Source organism: Ipomoea nil, unplaced genomic scaffold (assembly GCF_001879475.1).
Source record: "Ipomoea nil cultivar Tokyo-kokei standard unplaced genomic scaffold, Asagao_1.1 scaffold1978, whole genome shotgun sequence".
Lineage (NCBI taxonomy): Eukaryota > Viridiplantae > Streptophyta > Magnoliopsida > Solanales > Convolvulaceae > Ipomoea > Ipomoea nil.
Window position 1 is genome coordinate 1,370,786 of NW_017618406.1, and position 19,412 is coordinate 1,390,197.

At 33.4% G+C, this 19,412-nt stretch overlaps 3 protein-coding genes across 3 annotated transcripts; 1 reads left to right on the forward strand and 2 right to left on the reverse strand.

Annotated features, from left to right (window-relative positions):
- Positions 1 to 4,616: 4,616 nt before the first annotated feature.
- On the reverse strand, positions 4,617 to 5,570 carry LOC109147209 (uncharacterized mitochondrial protein AtMg00810-like). Its single transcript, XM_019294842.1, has one exon. The coding sequence runs from the start codon at positions 5,568 to 5,570 to the stop codon at positions 4,617 to 4,619; it is 954 nt and encodes a 317-aa protein (XP_019150387.1).
- An 8,663-nt stretch (positions 5,571 to 14,233) lies between these two features.
- Positions 14,234 to 15,038, forward strand: LOC109147254. The gene is made up of 2 exons (XM_019294911.1): positions 14,234 to 14,444; positions 14,659 to 15,038. Exons 1-2 carry the CDS (start codon positions 14,261 to 14,263, stop codon positions 14,892 to 14,894), a joined length of 420 nt encoding a protein of 139 aa, XP_019150456.1. The 5' UTR covers positions 14,234 to 14,260; the 3' UTR covers positions 14,895 to 15,038.
- Positions 15,039 to 16,293: 1,255 nt separating this feature from the next.
- LOC109147210 lies at positions 16,294 to 17,481 on the reverse strand. Its single transcript, XM_019294843.1, has 3 exons — positions 16,990 to 17,481; positions 16,781 to 16,891; positions 16,294 to 16,584 (listed from the first exon to the last, which is right to left on the reverse strand). The coding sequence occupies exons 1-3, from the start codon at positions 17,479 to 17,481 to the stop codon at positions 16,294 to 16,296; spliced, it is 894 nt and encodes a 297-aa protein (XP_019150388.1).
- Positions 17,482 to 19,412: the final 1,931 nt, after the last annotated feature.

Sequence of the window (19,412 nt, forward strand, 5' to 3'; positions counted from 1 at the left end):
ACCCCCAGAGCCATATAATCCACCTCTTACCTGTGAGCTGAGAATAGAGAGGGAGTGAGCCAACTTGTTGGTTTCACTAACATGAATACTCACATATCTTCTTGTTTTTAGATTTTGTTTCTCATCTACAGATGGCTGAAGAGGTTCCAAACACACGTAAGAGATTAGAGCAGAAAATAGATGCTCTAGCCGTTGCCATGGAAGGTTTAAGCACTCGAATGACTAATCTAGAGCAACACCCTAAGAGAGTGCAACTGCCACTCTATACTAGGGGAAACATTCATGGAAAGGGATGCATTATTGTTATCAATTCGGATCGTTGTATGAATTTAGCTAGTGCAGCCATGGTGGACTACCTTAAGTTACCTCTTATCAATCACCCCCAACCATACAATCTTATTGATTCAGGGGATGTGAGAGTGACTAAACAAGTTTTTATTCCTTTTTGTATTGGCAAGTATTATGATGAGGTTCTATGTGATATTGTGTCAATGCGTACTGCACATGTTTCACTTGGAAGGTCATGGCAACATGATAGACATTTTTATCATAATGCACTCAACAACACATTCAATGTCACCTATAATAGATTTATACATGTGCTTAAGCCTCTACTTCCAAAACAAGTAGAAGAAATTCAACTGAGATCGAAGCAAGCTCTCAAACCATCATTGAAGAAAGAAGAAATCAAAGAGAGAAAACTGGAACCTCCACGTTTAGAATTGGAGTCACCACTCCAGTCCTCTAACTTAGATTGTAGCCAAACAAAGGAACCGCTATTAGTGGTACAGTGGAAAGAACCAGCCAGAGCTATCAAAGTGCAGCCTCGCTTGCTAACAAAAAAGGATAATAAGCAAGAGAAAAGAAGGGGAGTAACTATTTACTCACTTTTATTTCAAAAGCATGCATTAAAATTCTCTAGATTTGTTTGCCATGTTTCTATTAATGACCTACTTGCTAGATATGTTAGAAATTTGTTTCCCTCCATACATCCAAGATTCCTTAATTTTGATTTTACTAAAACTTTATTTGATAGAGATAAGGAATCACTTGGAAGTTATAAGGCACATTTGAAAACTTCTTATGGCAAATACTACTTGCACAAGGGGTTTTGGTTCAAAGTCAATGGGATTGGCACTTTTTGCTTTGTTTTGGGCAATGATTTAATTGTTGATTCACATAAGGGACATTTTGATTTTCCAAAGAGTGATGATGTTTTGCATGAATATTTTCATTGGCCAAAGAAGAAAAAAGATGTAGAATCTTATGTTCAGAATTGTGCTACTTACCACCATAATACATCTAAATCATTACTTGATATTTCCATGAATTTTCTGTTTGATTTTACCTTAAGCTCTAGGAGGAAAGATTTTGTGCTTGTTGACAATTCAAACAAGATGCCTAAATTTAATATGTCTCATTTTGTTGAATTATTACCATCCAGAATGTTTAAATTCTATGATGTGTCATTAGACTTAATTGCCTTACTTGTTGATTGTAGGATGATGATTGGAGCGACTCATGTCAAGCATTCCAAGAAAAAGTTACATGAGCGTGATAAAATAGAAAGTGAGCTTGCTACTTTGTCTTTCATTGAAGATTTGGTTTCGAGGACGAATCCTTTTCAAGAATGGGAGAATAATAGGAACCACTACACATGGAATCCAATAAGGGTAAATAGTGGGCTCATCACAAGGCCCATAACTGCATCCTTAAAGCATCAATGGTGGAAGAAACAAGAACGTCCAATAAAAATTCCATTCGAATTGTGAAGAGTGAAGAGTTATTTATAGTGTTAGATTTATAGAAGCATTCATTTTAAAATTAATGTTTAGTCTTCAACAGTCATCTACTCATATTTCATTCTATGTAATGTTTAGTCTTCAACAGTAAGCTGCTCATCTTCCATTTCATGTATTGAATATATTATTAAATGTGATATTAATATTATTTTATTATTTTATTATTTATATTTTATTATTTATTTTACATATTTTTGGTAGAAACTGCACATTTTGCTTTATTATAATAAAAGATATATATATATATATATATATATATATATATATATATATATATATATAGAGAGAGAGAGAGAGAGAGAGAGGCTAATATGTCAATATAATAAAGAGCAATCATTATAATTATAATTTCTAAAACAATTAACAATTAATAATAATAATAATAATTATTTTTTGAATATTTTATATTCATTAGTAAAAAAAATTTCTTACATACCCCAAATGTTTAATGAAAATCTTTTTCTACATATCCTAAATGTTATGTAGATTGACTGTGTAAACTGAAGTGTTTTACTCCTGAAAACCGATGGAAAACAAGTTGTACATAGGAGCCTATATATACAGGCTAATAGTAGGATTCAGTCACTCATTTGAATTTCAAAATGAGTAGCTGAGAGTCATTTGCTAACAACCTTCTAACATGTTACAACTTAGCCTGTCATTCCAAGCATTGCAATTAAACCATAATCAAAATTTAACCTTAACCTCTTTTTAAAAAATAAATAAATAAATAAATCTTAACTTCCTATGTGAGAATATCAGAAACTGCAAGGATACTCAAATTAACAAGTCTACATCACTTAAATGTATATAGAAGGTATGGAATCAAGACACAAAATCAATTGAACACAAGTACAATAAGATTCTTAGCCAATAATAACTATTTTCACTTTTGTAGAGGCATAAGAAAAATGTATAAGCTCCTCCATGTATTTTTCAAAGTCCTCATCATTGTAGCACATTGGTGACCGAGTGATGACAACCTCCTCAAGTGCTGGAAAGCAAGCAAGTAGCTGCTTGATGAAAACAATACAATCCTCAAATGGTACAAATTCAATCAGCTTCAAATACTGTAACATTTTAAGACTTTGAGCTACAGTACAAAATTCGTCGCTGTTTGGAAAAATATCAAAAATCTTCATAAAAGCCAAAAAAAAAAAAAAGTTAAAACATTTACACAACAAAATTGCATAAAGGAATGCAAAATAATAATAACAACAACAACAAAAACAGTAATAACAATAATATTTAAAACAACTAGAATCAAGAAAATTACCGATAAATTTAATTCAAGTTAACATAATTTTGGGCATATTCGAAGCAAATGAATGAATTCTGAAGAAACGTCACTGGTCAAATAAGTGCTTTCTGATACTTCTAACATGTCCCCTTCTAGTACAAGTGGTTGTGGTTGCAGTCCCCTTCTAGTACATCCTTTAACAAAATCCTTTGAAACCAAATAGAAATGAAGTTAGATTAGTTCCTAACAAATACAATTAAACAAAATAGAGGCTGGCTAAGATACTGACATACCGTGAGAGAATAATTATCCAAATCAAGAGTACAAACAGAACTCAAATCCAAGCTAATAGGGAGTTGGAAAATATGGCAATCGTTGATTGTTAAACTATCAAGTTTTTGAGCAGTAATGTTCACATTGGACATGTTATCACATCTCATAAATGAGAGATTCTTCAGCATAGGAAAATCAACCGGAACCGAAGATCAACACCTTCAAAGTCAACATAATCAAAACAAAGTGATGTGAAGTTTGGTAATGTGCAATGGCCATTTATTGATTCAACAGAGATTCCATTATTAAGATGCAATCTCCTTAATGTTAGGCAAGAGAATATGCAATTCGGAAGCCTGTATTCATCTCCATCCATAAGACTAAGGTAAATTTCTTCAACACCTTTTCGTGTGACAAAAAATAACCACTCGTCCAAGTAAAATGACCGAGGCCTAAGCGTATTCCTACTATAATAGGCATCGTGAAAATCAATGACAAATTTGCGGATAAGACCATTGTGCTGGTTGAAGACTTTGTTGATTACATACATAGCCGCATACACTTTCTTCCCATAATCCAGATAACTTTAATATATAAAAATTAATGAATAAATAAATTAAAATTGAAACAAAACCTTAGGACGGGTGAAATCGACAATAGTAAATTAGTAATTATAAATTGCAAGCCTCAGTTCTATGCAAGGAAGATACTAATTTTGAAAGATGTAAAATTAAAGGGACTTATCCTAACCCACTGAAGCCATTATGAGCTTTATGCTATAGAAAGCATGAAGCATGATTAAAGTAGATTAGTACACCCAAACATTTCAAAAATCAATACCAAAAGCCAATATTGTACGGTGAAACTCGGCCAGTTAATCGAAAAGAAGGAACATATCAACATAGAAACCATTGGTTTTTCAAGGTGGCTAGTACATTAAAGATGGTGAATCTGCAATAAATAAATGCATTTTTTTTTACAATAACACCGATAGTGGTTTTTGTTATTTTTTTTGGTTTCAACCGGTTTAATTGATTTAAGATTTTACTAAAACCAGTTGAAAAATATTATTACTAAAAAAACAGAGGTTACATTGTTGAATAGTAGAAAGATTCATTGTATTCAACTCAAAAGAACTGTACAAACATCTACTATTTAAATAGGAATATGCTATTAACCTAATGGGCCTATTTCTAAAAGGACCTAGGGTTTCAACACTCCCCCTCAAGCTGGAGAGTATAAATCATATGCTCCAAGCTTGTTACAAATATACTCAACCCTAGGAGCTCTAAGGGGTTTTGTCAAAATATCAGCCAATATTGATCTGCAGAGTTGACAAAGCTTGTTTTGATACACCCTGACACAATCTTCTCTCTAATGAAGTGACAATCAACCTCAATATGTTTGGTTCTCTCATGATAAACTGGATTTGAGGCAATATGTAGAGCTGCTTGGTTGTCACATATCAATGTCATTTGAGCAACCTTGCCACATTGCAACTCTTGTAGTAAGTGCTTCAGCCACATAAGCTCACACGTGGCAAGGGCCATGGCTCGGTATTCAGCTTCATCACTGGACCTGGCAACAACATCTTGCTTCTTACTTTTCCAAGATATGAGATTACCACCAATGAGTACACAATAACCTGAAGTAGAGCGTCGGTCAAACGGACAACCAGCCCAATCTGCATCAGAATACCCAACAACCTGAGTATGTCCTCTATCTTCATATAGTAAACCTTGTCCTGGTGCTCTCTTGATATACCTTAGAACCCGAACAGCAGCATCCCAATGAGTATCACAAGGATTCTCAAGAAACTGACTCAACACACTAACTGCAAAAGAGATATCTGGTCGTGTGATTGTGAGATAATTCAATTTTCCAATTAGTCTCCTATATCGTTCTCGGTCAAGTAATGGCTCCCCCTGTCCTGGTAAGAGTTTAACATTCGGATCCATTGGATTATCCACCGGTCTACAATCCAACATGCCAGTTTCTTCTAAAATATCCAGTGCATACTTTCTTTGAGAAATGACAATACCACTACTAGACTGGGCTACTTCAATTCCAAGAAAGTATTTCAGTTTACCCAAATCCTTAGTCTGAAATCGACTGAAGAGATACTCTTTCAACTGAGATATGCCCTCTTGATCACTCCCTGTAATAACAATGTCATCCACATATACTACAAGGTATATGCATTTCCCATTAGAATGACGATAGAAAATAGAATGATCAACTTCACTTCTAGTCATACCAATCGTGCCTTAAGGCGATCAATCTTGCATCAGGGCCCACCTTCACAGTATAAATCCACCTACAACCAACAATAGTTTTACCAGGAGGGAGGGGAACCAACTCCCATGTTCCACTAGACTCCAGGGCCTCCATCTCAGTGAACATGGCTTGGCGCCAATCGGGATCCGAGAGGGCCTCACGAGTGGATTTAGGTATAGACACAGAAGAAAGGTGAGAAAGGAAGGCAAAGTATGAGTATCCAATCTCAAGCTTTCAAAGGAGTGTCCTAAATGGGTTTGAGTTATTTGTTATTTAGTTATTTTGGGTTATCACTCATTTGTGTAACAAGTTGGGCATTATTAAAATATATGCTCCAACTTGAGGGGGAGTGTTAAGGAATATATATTTGATATATAGAATCTCTATATATTAGGCAGTTTAGGGTTTTAGGTAGGTAGGACATATGGAAACTTTCCTATTCGTAGTTTTCTAGTACCTATTTATAGGGCTTTGTATTTTCTATTCCTATGAGAGTTTGATATAATATATGACAGCACATTAGAAACTCTCTCTCTTCACTTTCGTAACATACATAAAGTTATAAACCAATTAAACCGGTTGAAATATGAAAAATAATAAAAGAAAAATATGAAGAGACAAAAATGCATTTACTAAAAATAGAAAAAGTGATGAGAAGGACTAAAAGTGTCCAAAAAAATAATAGTCTGGGACGAAATTTTGAATTGCCACCAAAGACAAAGGGACCTCCGGTGGAATTAACTGTATAAATAATAAGTATTAATAAAAATCATTGAAAATTGGTAATGGTTATAGTTTTATTCTGTATCAACTCGGAATAAGAAAGCTTCAAGAAAGTTCTGCAGAACACCGATCCAAGTGGTCATCGAACCGCTGTACTCGGCGGAGAGATCAACTCGGACAATTTGGAACGCAGTACTAAGAAGACGAAGCATGGCGATTTGCCACCTCCGGCGAAACAGCCATCTCCGATAGCAGACATTGTGCTTGAAACACCAATGGACAACGATGCTGGGTTTCTGACTCCTCAATCCGGTGCATCAACACCGGCTACCTTCGGACGAACGCCACGGGATTCAAACATTCCAATGACGGAAGACGTGGATTCTAACAAAGACATAGCCTCAGACGATGACACAATGGGGGAAGACACGGAAGATGAAGACTGCCCGATGATACTAGTCACTAAGGCAAAGGAGGAGAAAAAAAAAGGCTATAGAAAATAATTAAAAATCTATAGATGTATAAAATAAACATCTTATACTATTCAATATACATATCTCTAGGGCTAATATGTCAATTTAATGAAGAACAATAATGATAATTATAATTACTATAGCTATTTAATAATTAATAATAATAATAATAATAATAATAATAATAATAATTTTTTGAATATTATATATTCATGGATGAAAATCGTTTCCTACGTACCCCAAATGAGACAACTTAGCTTGTCATTTCAAGACTTTCAAAAAAAAAAAGCTTGTCATTTCAAGTATTGCAATTAAATGTAATGACAATAACCAAAATTTAATTGGATTAATCTTATCCAGCTATATGAGAATATATTAGTATAACTTGCAAGAAAACTCAATTCAATATCAGTACAATAATATCCTTAGCCAATAATAAATATTTTAGCTTTTGTGGAGGCACAAGAAAAATGCAAAAGCTCCTCTTCGTAATTTTCAAAGTCCTCATAATCGTCAGAGTCCTCATCGTAATCGCACACTTCTGAACGTGTAATAACAACCTTCTCAAGTGCAGGAAAGAAAGCAAGTAGCCCCTTGATGAAAACAATATCCTCCTCGTGCGCCAAAAAATCTATCAGATTCAAATTGTGAAGCTTTTCAAGTCCTTGAGCTACAGTATGAAATTCCTCGGAAAGTGTTCCCAAAACATCAATTAACTTCATAGAAGAAAAAAAAACATTTAGACAACAAAATTGTATTAAGGAATGCAATAACAATAACAATAATAATAGCAATAGCAATAGCAATAGCAATAGCAATAGCAATAGTAATAGTAATAGTAATGGAAACAACTAAAACCAACTAAAGAATTAATACAGGGAAATTACCAATAAACTTATATCAAGTTGGCATAATTTTGGGCACATTCGAAGCAAATGAATGAATGCAGAAGAAATGTCATCCCTTAAAAAAGTGTGCTCTGATACTCTCAAGCATTCCACATTTAGTGCAAGTGGTTGTGGTTGTACTCCCCTCAAAACAAAGTGAAATGACATTTGGCAATGTCCAGTGGGCATTTATTGATTCAACAGAGACTCCATTAAGATTCAATCCCCTTAGTGTTGGGCAAGAAAATATGCAATTTGGCATCCTGTATCTATATTCATTCATAAGAGTAAGATCGATTTCTTCAACACCTTTTCGTGTGACAAAAAGGAACCACTGGTCCAAGTCAAACGATCGGGACCTAAGCATTTTCCTACTATGATAGGCATTGTGAAAGTCAATGACAAATTTGCGGATAAGACCATTGTGCTGGTTGAGGACTTTGTTGATTACATACATAGCTGCAGACATCCAAATATCATTGTTTTTCTTTTGTTGCTCTTGTGTGGTTTGGGTCCTGATATCGATGAGAGCATGGGAATATTTTATGGTAATGTGGAAAAGAAACATAGAGTCAAAGTTGAGCTGTGTAAGTTTGAACCACATATCTCTCCAAAAGGTAGACAAAACAGCCATTCTAGCAGCTTGTTTAATCGGTAAGAACCCCAAAATCTTGTCAACTATATCTACAGGGAGTTCACTGATTCTATCCCTCCGCTGACATTTTCTCCCCATAATCCAGATAACTTTAATATATGCAAATTAAAGAATAAATAAATTAAAATTGAAACATAACCTTAAGATGGGTGAAATCGAAAAATAATAAATTTGTAATTATAAATTGCAAGTAAGACAGAAAGATACTAATTTTGAATGATGCAAGATGCAAAATTTAATGCTAACCCACTGAAGTCATTTTGAGCTTTATGCTATAGAAAGCATGAAGCATGATTAAGGTAATAGGATTAGTTCACCCAAACATTTCAAAAATCAAGACAAACTTCTTAAGATGCATCAATACCTAGGGGTGTTCAATCGGTTAACCGAATCGATTTAACCGAAAATTTTAAACCGTTAACCGAATCGAAGTTTGTGTTACCGAATTAATCGAACCAAAATTTGTTTCGGTTACTCGGTCGATTAACCGAACTTTTTTAAACTAAAATTTAAAATCTTAAAAATAACACCTAAAATAATAAATTCAATTAAAATAATACATATCATAATAAATTCATAACAAAATATACAAAAAAAAAAAATCGTAACAAAACTATAAACATATCAAATTACAGATTAAATTTAAATATTTAATACATTATATATATATATATATATATATATATATATATATATTAAAAATTTCGGTTAACCGACACTTTCAAACCATTAATCAAACCGAAAAAGTTCGGTTAAAAAACGGTTAACCGAACTTTGTCGGTTCGGTCGGTTAATCGAAAATTATCGCTTGCACACCCCTATCAATACCACAAAAATAATACTCTACAGTGAAACTCTGCCAGCTAATCGAAAAGAAGGAACATATCAACACAGAAACCACTCGTTTCTCAAGGAGGCTAGTACAGGAAAAAGTGTACATTTTTAGACAACAAGTTGAACTTGGATTAATTCTAACAAAACTGCAGGGAAGAAAAACAGTAAACGATACTTCAACACTTCATTTAATTTCAATCGCCCTATGAACACTTATAATATAAGTTGATGAAAGAGTTGGGTAAATCACAGTATGAAGCTAGTTTCAGCGAGGGTGGGCTCATCACAAGGCCCATAACTGCATCCTTAAAGCATCAATGGTGGAAGAAACAAGAACGTCCAATAAAAATTCCATTCGATAGAGGAAAGTATTATAAGTGGCCCGTTTCAAGTGATATCACAGATCGAAGACAATGTTTAGAAAATTCGAGGTCGGATCATTTTTCAAGAAGGGGGATGATGCGACCCAACATAATGAAGATCCATTAAGAGTACAAATTGGGCCAATCACAAGATCCAAGGCCCAAATAAGCTTTATTATTTGTGGTCATCGTCATTTTAAATTGTTTGGAATTAAAGAGAAAACACTAGTTTGTATTTAGAAAGGATTCCTTAAATCCCTTTCTAAATAGGACTATATTTACTTGCTTTCTAGATTAAGTTTAGGACTCTTTTTGTATTTAGAAAAGGATTCCTTAAATCCCTTTCTAAATAGGACTATATTTACTTGCTTTCTACATTAGGTTTAGGACTCTTTTTCCCATTGTATTTAGGATTACATTGCTGCCCTATACCTATAAATATGGCACATCCATATCAGTTTTAGGGAGACTTTAATTCAATAAAATTCTTAAGGTTTTCTTTACACTTGTGTAAGAAACCTTATGGCTAATTGTGGACTCAATTAGTGGCTAGTCGTGGACTCGACAAGCAAATTGATTCGTGGACTCGAATCAATCTTACTTTCTTCAACCTTAGATTTAGGTTCGTGGACTCGTTCTTGAATCGAAGTAAACTAGATCCGACTCTAGTTGATTGAAGATTGCAACATCGAGGTACTTGAAGCTACATGGGATTCTTCTAAGTCTTTGAGGATTCGAGACAAAGGGTTTCTCGTGAGGTCTAAGGTATTTTGATCCATCTCTATCTTTGCATTGAGAGTAATCTTGGGATAATACTCCATCTTATTTGAATCTTGGACTAGGTTCATATCATCTACACTACAGCAGCTGAATCTTTCTTATGTGTTACTGCTACTCCGTTAATGGTTTCGTTATTTTTGGTATTCGTGTCCTTTCGAAGCAGATCTAAGCCTCTTGTCTTGGATGTTTTTGGTTTGCGGAACCTATTCTACGCAAACAAATCTTCAATTACGGCAGTACATATGAACTCAACTGGCTGACATTGGCTTATAAAGACAGGTATTGAACATTTTTATTGAGCAAATATGAACAGCTGGTACATATGTTATTCAGAGTTATTACCTTTTCCTTCCTATCGCGGCTGATCTTGTTAGTTGCTTCATTCTCTGAGTAATTCAGTTTGTAGCTTATCGCAACATGCTTAATACTCATTTTATATGCAGATATCACAGATCCCGTGTTTTAGCCACATCATTTCAGCCTTTCTCCTCCGTATACATGAACTTGTTTCATGAATTGTGAAGAGTGAAGACTTATTTATAGTGTTAGATTTATAGAAGCATTCATTTTAAAATTAATGTTTAGTCTTCAACAGTCATCTACTCATCTTTCATTCCATGTAATGTTTAGTCTTCAACAGTATGCTGCTCATCTCCCATTCCATGTATTGAATATATTCTAAATGTGATATTAATATTATTTTATTATTTTATTATTTATATTTTATTATTTATTTTACATATTTTTGGTAAAAACTGCATATTTTGCTTTATTATAATAGAAGATATATATATATATATATATATATATATATATATATATATATATGTATGTATGTATATATAGGCTAATATGTCAATATAATAAAGAGCAATCATTATAATTATAATTTCTATAACAATTAATAATTAATAATAATAATAATAATTTTTTGAATATTTTATATTCATTAGTAAAAAAAATTTCTTACATACCCCAAATGTTTAATGAAAATCTTTTTTTACATATCCTAAATGTTATGTAGATTGACTGTGTAAACTGAAGTGTTTTATTCCTAAAAATCGATGGAAAACAAGTTGTACATAGGAGCCTATATATAGAGGCTAATTGCAGGATTCAGTCACTCATTTGAATTTCAAAATGAGTAGCTGAGAGTCATTTGCTAACAACCTTCTAACATGTTACAACTTAGCTTGTCATTCCAAGCATTGCAATTAAACCATAACCAAAATTTAACCTTAACCTCTTTTTAAAAAAAAATAAATCTTAACTTCCTATATGAGAATATCAGAAACTGCAAGGATACTCAAATTAACAAGTATACATCACTTAAATGTATATAGAAGGTATGGAATCAAGACACAAAATCAATTGAACACAAGTACAATAAGATTCTTAGCCAATAATAACTATTTTCACTTTTGTAGAGGCATAAGAAAAATGTATAAGCTCCTCCATGTATTTTTCAAAGTCCTCATCATTGTAGCACATTGGTGACCGAGTGATGACAACCTCCTCAAGTGCTGGAAAGCAAGCAAGTAGCTGCTTGATGAAAACAATACAATCCTCAAATGCTACAAATTCAATCAGCTTCAAATACTGTAGCATTTTAAGACTTTGAGCTACAGTACAAAATTCGTCGCTGTTTGGAAAAACATCAAAAATCTTCATAAAAGCAAAAAAAAAAAAAAAAAAAAAAAAAAAGTTAAAACATTTACACAACAAAATTGCATAAAGGAATGCAAAATAACAATAACAACAACAACAAAAACAGTAATAACAATAATAATTAAAACAACTAGAATCTAGAAAATTACCGATAAATTTAAATCAAGTTAACATAATTTTGGGTATATTCGAAGCAAATGAATGAATTTTGAAGAAACGTCACTGGTCAAATAAGTGCTTTCTGATACTTCCAACATGTCCCCTTCTAGTACAAGTGGTTGTGGTTGCAGTCCCCTTCTAGTACATCCTTTAACAAAATCCTTTGAAACCAAATAGAAATGAAGTTAGATTAGTTCCTAACAAATACAATTAAACAAAATAGAGGCTGGCTAAGATACTGACATACCGTGAGAGAATAATTATCCAAATCAAGAGTACAAACAGAACTCAAATCCAAGCTAATAGGGAGTTGGAAAATATGGCAATCGTTGATTGTTAAACTATCAAGTTTTTGAGCAGTAATGTTCACATTGGACATGTTATCACATCTCATAAATGAGAGATTCTTCAGCATAGAAAAATCAACAGGAACCGAAGATCAACACCTTCAAAGTCAACATAATCAAAACAAAGTGATGTGAAATTTGGTAATGTGCAATGGCCATTTATTGATTCAACAGAGATTCCATTATTAAGATGCAATCTCCTTAATGTTAGGCAAGAGAATATGCAATTCGGAAGACTGTATTCATCTCCATCCATAAGACTAAGGTAAATTTCTTCAACACCTTTTCGTGTGACAAAAAATAACCACTCGTCCAAGTAAAATGACCGAGGCCTAAGTGTATTCCTACTATAATAGGCATCGTGAAAATCAATGACAAATTTGCGGATAAGACCATTGTGCTGGTTGAGGACTTTGTTGATTACATACATAGCCGCATACACTTTCTTCCCATAATCCAGATAACTTTAATATATACAAATTAATGAATAAATAAATTAAAATTGAAACAAAACTTTAGGACGGGTGAAATCGACAATAGTAAATTAGTAATTATAAATTGCAAGCCTCAGTTCTATGCAAGGAAGATACTAATTTTGAAAGATGTAAAATTAAAGGGACTTATCCTAACCCACTGAAGCCATTATGAGCTTTATGCTATAGAAAGCATGAAGCATGATTAAAGTAGATTAGTACACCCAAACATTTCAAAAATCAATACCAAAAGCCAATATTGTACGGTGAAACTCGGCCAGTTAATCGAAAAGAAGGAACAAATCAACATAGAAACCATTGGTTTTTCAAGGTGGCTAGTACATTAAAGATGGTGAATCTGCAATAAATAAATGCATTTTTTTTTTTTACAATAACACCGATAGTGATTTTTGTTATATTTTTTGGTTTCAACCAGTTTAATTGGTTTTTAAGATTTTACTAAAACCAGTTGAAAAATATTATTACTAAAAAAACAGAGGTTACATAAAGTTATAAACCAATTAAACCGGTTGAAATATGAAAAATAGTAAAAGAAAAATATGAAGAGACAAAAATGCAATTACTAAAAATAAAAAAAAAGTGATGAGAATGACTAAAAGTGTCCAAAAAAATAATAGTCTAGGGATGTTAAATGACAAAAATAATAGTCTAGGACGAAATTTTGAATTGCCACCAAAGACAAAGGGACCTCCGGTGGAATTAACTGTATATATAAATAATAAGCATTAATAAAAATCATTGAAAATTGGTAATAGTTATAGTTTTATTCTGGGATCAATGACTAGAATATGCTATCAACAACCCAAAATTCCCAATATGTGTCGTATTTTTTTTTGACAACAATATGCAAAACTCCTTTGGGAGTTGAGTTTTTGGTGTATATATATTTTTTTTCATGTATTTCTGTAAAACGCAAGAGGTAGTTGCATTTACGTATTCGTATACGTAAAACGCATTATGCTCTTGCGTTTTTGAACGCATATGGTATCCCCCAAAACGCAACTTACTTTTGCGTTTTACGTATTAAACTAAGTTGCGTTTTTGACATTTTTTTGTACCGGCCGTCTCCGGCGAATTTGAAGGACGGCGAGAACCACAAAACGCATGTTGCATATGAGTTTTTGGTTCGAATAGGCAAAACGCAAATTGTAAATGCGTTTTTTATATGTTTAAAATTTTCCGGCCACTTTCGAGATGATGGTGAAAGACCAAAAGATTCCGAGAAGGAACACCGGACCGGACCTAATGTATCTGTGGAATACGAGGTGCATGTGGTTGATAAGAAAATGGTTGGCGAGGCAGGGACATCAGCTGCTCGCCCCAAGGCTCGCGGTGGTTTCAAGGGTGACTCTGATGTTGTTAGGGAGATTCAGGTTCAATTTGATCAAGCTTCAGAAGCTGGTGCTGAGCTTGCTAAGTTGCTTGAGGTTGGAAAGCTTCCCTATAACCGTAAACATGCCACATCTCAAGGTAAAAAGAACCATCTTTTCTCTTCAATTGGTGTCAAGTGCTAATCTTACTTTAATGCCAACTTTTTACCAGTGATGAGTTCCCAGGCATTATGCAATTTTGTTTGTTCTAACATTGATCCAAAAAAGAGAACTTGAAGTGATATTTTATGCTTGAGGTTATATTGATTGCCTTTAATAGTTGTTTCACTGGCCTTTTTTTTTTTTTCTGATAGTTTCTTCAAAGATGTTTCGCACAATTATGCCTTCCTCCTCTTTGGAATCATCACAACCTTCTACATCAAATGCCACTCAGACTGAGATGGCCAATCGTGCTATATTAGATGCAGAAGGAGATGTCAGTTTCTTAAAGTCCAAAAACCTTTCTTCTACATTACAGAAGCTGTACCTTTGGGAGAAAAAGCTGTATGAAGAGGTTAAGGTATTTTTTTTTTCTTTCTTGAGTCTGTGATTCATTCCATTTCCAGTCCTTTTTGCTTTACCTGTTATAGCAACCATCTTATGGAGATTGCCTTTTTGGGTGTTTGAATGATGAATGTTCTGTATGTTGTTCAGTAGATCTTTTAGATGCTTCTTACCATGTCATGCTTTCCATATGTAAATGTAAATGCCACTTACATCCTTCCAGTTTACCATTTTGACTAGTTTTAATGTTTTATTCAAAAAACGCAATTCTTTCTTGTATTTTTGTAAAATTCTCCTGCGAAATACACCGATAAACACACGCATTTTGGTCTTGCGTTTTACATATTTAAAAGTATAATACGTAAAACGCATCTCCCAACTGCGTTTTAACGTATTCAATACGTAAGATGAAAACGCATTTGGGAGATGCGTTTTTCGTATACAATACGAAAAACGCAACTACTAGTTGCGTTTTAAGTATTTAACGAAAAAAAAATACGGATGAAATACCTTCAAAAACGCAACTGGTAATAGAGTTTTGCATATTTTTGTCAAAAAAAAAATCAGCACACATTTTGGCAATTTCTCACCCCATTCTACACATTCTAGTCATTGATCCTTTATTCTGTATCAACTCGGAATAAGAAAGCTTCAAGAAAGTTCTGCAGAACACCGATCCAAGTGGTCATGGAACCGCTGTACTCGGCGGAGAGATCAACTCGGACAATTTGGAACGCAGCACTAAGAAGACGAAGCATGGCGATTTGCCACCTCCGGCGAAACAGCCATCTCCAATAGCAGACATTGTGCTTGAAACACCAATGGACAACGATGCTGGGTTTCTGACTCCTCAATCCGGTGCATCAACACCGGCTACCTTCGGACGAACGCCACGGGATTCAAACATTCCAATGACGGAAGACGTGGATTCTAACAAAGACATAGCCTCAGACGATGACACAATGGGGGAAGACACGGAAGATGAAGACTGCCCGATGATACTAGTCACTAAGGCAAAGGAGGAGAAAAAAAAAGGCTATAGAAAATAATTAAAAATCTATAGATGTATAAAATAAACATCTTATACTATTCAATATACATATCTCTAGGGCTAATATGTCAATTTAATGAAGAACAATAATTATAATTATAATTACTATAGCTATTTAATAATTAATAATAATAATAATAATAATAATAATAATAATAATTTTTTGAATATTATATATTCATGGATGAAAATCGTTTCCTACGTACCCCAAATGAGACAACTTAGCTTGTCATTTCAAGACTTTCAAAAAAAAAAAAGCTTGTCATTTCAAGTATTGCAATTAAATGTAATGACAATAACCAAAATTTAATTGGATTAATCTTATCCAGCTATATGAGAATATATTAGTATAACTTGCAAGAAAACTCAATTCAATATCAGTACAATAATATCCTTAGCCAATAATAAATATTTTAGCTTTTGTGGAGGCACAAGAAAAATGCAAAAGCTCCTCTTCGTAATTTTCAAAGTCCTCATAATCGTCAGAGTCCTCATCGTAATCGCACACTTCTGAACGTGTAATAACAACCTTCTCAAGTGCAGGAAAGAAAGCAAGTAGCCCCTTGATGAAAACAATATCCTCCTCGTGCGCCAAAAAATCTATCAGATTCAAATTGTGAAGCTTTTCAAGTCCTTGAGCTACAGTATGAAATTCCTCGGAAAGTGTTCCCAAAACATCAATTAACTTCATAGAAGAAAAAAAAAACATTTAGACAACAAAATTGTATTAAGGAATGCAATAACAATAACAATAATAATAGCAATAGCAATAGTAATGGAAACAACTAAAACCAACTAAAGAATTAATACAGGGAAATTACCAATAAACTTATATCAAGTTGGCATAATTTTGGGCACATTCTAAGCAAATGAATGAATACAGAAGAAATGTCATCCCTTAAAAAAGTGTGCTCTGATACTCTCAAGCATTCCACATTTAGTGCAAGTGGTTGTGGTTGTACTCCCCTTCTATTACATCGTTTAACAAATTCCTTTAAAACCAAATAGAATCAAGTTAGATCAGTTCCTAAGTCCTAACAAATACTTTAAATAAATAATGATCCAAACAAAAAAAGTCTGGCTAAGATACCTTGAGAGCATAATTATCCAAATCAAGAGTACGGATAGACCTCAAGTCTGAGTTAATAGAGAGTTGGAAAGCACGGCACTCATTGATTGTTAAACTTTTGAGTTTTTGAGCAGTAATGTTCAAATTGGACAGGTTATCACAATTTATATATGAGAGATTCTCGAGCATAGGAAAATCAACTGGAACTAGAAGATCAACACCATCAAAATCAACATTCTCAAAACAAAGTGAAATGACATTTGGTAATGTCCAGTGGGCATTTATTGATTCAACAGAGACTCCATTAAGATGCAATCCCCTTAGTGTTGGGCAAGAAAATATGCAATTTGGCATCATGTATCTATATTCATTCATAAGAGTAAGATCGATTTCTTCAACACCTTTTCGTGTGACAAAAAGGAACCACTGGTCCAAGTCAAACGATCGGGACCTAAGCATTTTCCTACTATGATAGGCATCGTGAAAGTCTGACAAATTTGCGGATAAGACCATTGTGCTGGTTGAGGACTTTGTTGATTACATACATAGCCGCAGATATCCAAATATCATTGTTTTTCTTTTGTTGCTCTTGTGTGGTTTGGGTCCTGATATCGATGAGAGCATGGGAATATTTTATGGTAATGTGGAAAAGAAACATAGAGTCAAAGTTGAGCTGTGTAAGTTTGAACCACATATCTCTCCAAAAGGTAGACAAAACAACCATTCTAGCAGCTTGTTTAATCGGTAAGAACCCCAACATCTTGTCAACTATATCTACAGGGAGTTCACTGATTCTATCCCTCCGCTGTAGCCTCCGCTGACATTTTCTCCCCATAATCCAGATAACTTTAATATATGCAAATTAAAGAATAAATAAATTAAAATTGAAACATAACCTTAAGATGGGTGAAATCGAAAAATAATAAATTAGTAATTATAAGTTGCAAGTAGACAGAAAGATACTAATTTTGAATGATGCAAGATGCAAAATTTAATGCTAACCCACTGAAGTCATTTTGAGCTTTATGCTATAGAAAGCATGAAGCATGATTAAGGTAATAGGATTAGTTCACCCAAACATTTCAAAAATCAAGACAAACTTCTTAAGATGCATCAATACCTAGGGGTGTTCAATCGGTTAACCGAAAATTTTAAACCGTTAACCGAATCGAAGTTTGTGTTACCGAATTAATCGAACCAAAATTTGTTTCGGTTACTCGGTCGATTAACCGAACTTTTTTAAGCTAAAATTTAAAATCTTAAAAATAACAACTAAAATAATAAATTCAATTAAAATAATACATATCATAATAAATTCATAACAAAATATACAAAAAAAAAATCGTAACAAAACTATAAACATATCAAATTACAGATTAAATTTAAATATTTAATACATTATATATATATATATATATATATATATATATATTAAAAATTTCGATTAACCGACACTTTCAAACCATTAACCAAACCAAAAAAGTTCGGTTAAAAAACGGTTAACCGAACTTTGTCGGTTGGGTCGGTTAACCGAAAATTATCGCTTGCACACCCCTATCAATACCACAAAAACAATACTCTACAGTGAAACTCTGCCAGCTAATCGAAAAGAAGGAACATATCAACACAGAAACCACTCGTTTCTCAAAGAGGCTAGTACAGGAAAAAGTGTACATTTTTAGACAACAAGTTGAACTTGGATTAATTCTAACAAAACTGCAGGGAAGAAAAACAGTAAACGATACTTCAACACTTCATTTAGTTTCAATCGCCCTATGAACACTTATAATATAAGTTGATGAAAGAGTTGGGTAAATCACAGTATGAAGCTAGTTTCAGCGAGAGAAATGAAAGCCGGAAAAATGTATACGTACATACAAACACGCTGGCGCACAGTAGATTGGATTTAAGAGAAAGCAGTAATTGAAAAGGCGAAACAGAGAAGTGTTGGGAGAGGTTTGCAGCGCTGGGTGCATTTGTTGATGAGGAGAATTTGTTGCGTGGGATACGGAATCAGGAAATCCTCAATTTGGATAGCATAAAAAGGAATGTCACTCTTTTGGCATAGGCATTATACGTTTTATTTTAATTAATGCGCAGTAAATACGGTAGGTGAACCGTCCACCTACAGACGTATACAGGTATACTCCCTTCAGTTCTCTCCCATTTGCATGTATTCTATGATGCATTAGGAAAATGTTATATGTACTCCCATTTTGTACATGATTTTTATTCATGATATTTTTGGTAATAATTCATGAATATGTATTGTTTATGGTAATAATCCATGATTTTTATTCATGATATTTTTTGTAATAATTCATGAACACGTATTGTTTATGGTTTTTGTTTTATATATATTGCGAGACATGTACAATTATTATTTATGTTTGTAGTTTGATTTTTCCACAGGAGATTGATGTTTATTAGAATTGTTCTTTAAA

Excerpts from the sequence above, each read along its gene's own strand:
- LOC109147209 (XM_019294842.1), bottom strand. The coding sequence starts at position 5,570 with ATGACTAGAAGTGAAGTTGATCATTCTATTTTCTATCGTCATTCTAAT.
- LOC109147254 (XM_019294911.1), top strand. The coding sequence starts at position 14,261 with ATGGTTGGCGAGGCAGGGACATCAGCTGCTCGCCCCAAGGCTCGCGGT. Across the intron at positions 14,445-14,658 it reads TAAACATGCCACATCTCAAG|TTTCTTCAAAGATGTTTCGC; the intron begins GTAAAAAGAACC and ends TTTTTCTGATAG.
- LOC109147210 (XM_019294843.1), bottom strand. The coding sequence starts at position 17,481 with ATGGTCTTATCCGCAAATTTGTCAGACTTTCACGATGCCTATCATAGT. Across the intron at positions 16,892-16,989 it reads TGGATAATTATGCTCTCAAG|GAATTTGTTAAACGATGTAA; the intron begins GTATCTTAGCCA and ends TTGGTTTTAAAG. Across the intron at positions 16,585-16,780 it reads TAAGGGATGACATTTCTTCT|TTAATTGATGTTTTGGGAAC; the intron begins GTATTCATTCAT and ends TCTTCTATGAAG.